Source organism: Triticum dicoccoides, chromosome 1B (assembly GCF_002162155.2).
Source record: "Triticum dicoccoides isolate Atlit2015 ecotype Zavitan chromosome 1B, WEW_v2.0, whole genome shotgun sequence".
NCBI lineage: Eukaryota > Viridiplantae > Streptophyta > Magnoliopsida > Poales > Poaceae > Triticum > Triticum dicoccoides.
This window is the reverse complement of record NC_041381.1, coordinates 419,357,913-419,359,670: the sequence shown is the minus strand read 5'-3', so window position 1 is coordinate 419,359,670 and position 1,758 is coordinate 419,357,913. Positions and strand designations below refer to the sequence as shown.

The window sequence follows — 1,758 nt, the reverse complement described above, 5'->3', positions numbered from 1 at the left end:
GTGATCAACCAACAAATATCTCGCGGGGAATGTGCACAAGGACAGAAGATGGATTTGCTAACCAGGGGTAGCTGTATGACTGCTATTGGAGGACCATGGGAATGAAATGAGTTGTGGAGCATCCACTTTAAATGGGAATGCATCAGTTACTTGTGGAGATCATGGGGAGACCAAGTGAAGAGTCGATCATCAATGACATGCAGCAGAAGGGTTTCTTTGTTTTTTAGTTGAACAATTTAATTGTTAAGATAAAAGTGTGGGCCATTTGGTTAGTGTCAGCAAGCTAAAAGCTACTAAAGAACAACGGGATTACATTACCTCCACATCGAGAAGCTTAGTCAGAACTAGTGAAGTAAATGCGGCTCTATTGACCCGGGGAAGACATGGATAAAACCGGGTTCCTGGCCAACGATGACAACTGTGGACCAAAGAAACGGCGCCGGTGGCCAAAGGGCGGAGCAGAGCAACGACATTGGTGGCCAAAGGGCGGATGACGTGCGTCCCAACTGCACCTGGAGGCTTGGAGCAGAGGAAGGGGGTGCGCCTAGGCTGATAGTGTTGTTCCTCGACGACCTGGGGCAGCAGCAACCGAACCTCGCCCAGTCCACGTCCCAGCGCTCAGGTACCGGCGGCCACCGGTGGTCCGAAACAGACAGCAGACAGCGGCCAGCGGCCAGCGCACGGTGGTGGACGGGCGGCGCGAGCAAGTGAGGGGGCTGACCATCGCGCGGTGAGCGCTGTCGCTGGGCTGGAGGGGATCCAATCCCGCGGGAGGGCCGACGGCAGTGCGGGATGCGGCGGCGGAGGAGGTGGTGGAGGCAGTCGGGCAGCGGAGAGGCGGTATAGGCGTGGGGCGGCCATCGCGCGGTGGGCACCGACGTTGGGCTGCAGGTGGGTGGGATCCAATCCTATGGGAGGATCGGCGGCCGTGCGGGCTGCGAGTGAGGGAAAATGCAGGTCTTTTTTTCACCGCCGTGACCGCAGGGGAATAAGGCTGATTGGGTGATTTTGGAAATTGAATAATGACGTGGCAAATCGCTGGGGTGGACATTGTGCATGATGAAAGAATAGAGAGAAGCGGGGAGTAACTTCTTAAGAATGGTAGCTTGGATTTTGAAGAGTGTGGAATGGAGGTGGTAGTTTTTTTAGTTAAATTATACTCGACTCTTTGAGTAGGTTTTTTTTTTGAGTAATTTTTTTTGAGGCAATTTTTTTGAGAACTTGCAATTTTTTGAGTTTGTTCTTTTAGGTTTTTTTAGACAAACTCGCAAAGCTTTTATTCACCCGTCACAATGTTTACAAGGACAAAATTCAAATTTTCTGGATGACCTAACCAAACATGACGGCCAAAACCCAGGGATAAAGCATGCTTTGCTATTAACGGAGAGGGAGTAGCTTCGTTCATTTATTTGCTCAGCCGGGCGGACGAAATTCAAAAGTCAGCCCACCAACCCGGCCCGAAGCAACACCGCACCTCATCGGCTCATCCCCGTCTTCCTCCCCAATCCTAAACCTCCCACCTTTCCCGTTGTCAGCAACGCTAACCCCCACACCCAGAGTCTCGTCTCCCATGGCCACGGCGCCGCACCTCGCCTTCCACCTCCCCTTCCCCTTCCCCTCCACCTCCCGCCCACCGCCCCGAGCCCTAGCCCCTCCGCCCCCGCGCCGGGCCCCCCTCCGCCTCGCCGCCGGGCGCCGCTTCCGACCGCCCACCGCGGACGACGAGCCCCCCGAGGCCGCCGAGGACTCGTCCCACGG

General features: G+C 55.2%; 1 protein-coding gene across 1 annotated transcript in view; it reads left to right on the top strand.

The window, feature by feature from the left end:
* Positions 1 to 1,514: 1,514 nt before the first annotated feature.
* Positions 1,515 to 1,758, top strand: part of LOC119338658 (UDP-N-acetylmuramoyl-L-alanyl-D-glutamate--2,6-diaminopimelate ligase MurE homolog, chloroplastic-like) — a 4,154-nt gene continuing 3,910 nt past the window's right edge. The window contains exon 1 of the mRNA XM_037610938.1: positions 1,515 to 1,756. Within this exon, the coding sequence (XP_037466835.1) occupies positions 1,571 to 1,756 (186 nt within the window). The 5' untranslated portion in view covers positions 1,515 to 1,570. The remainder of the gene's footprint in view (positions 1,757 to 1,758) is intronic.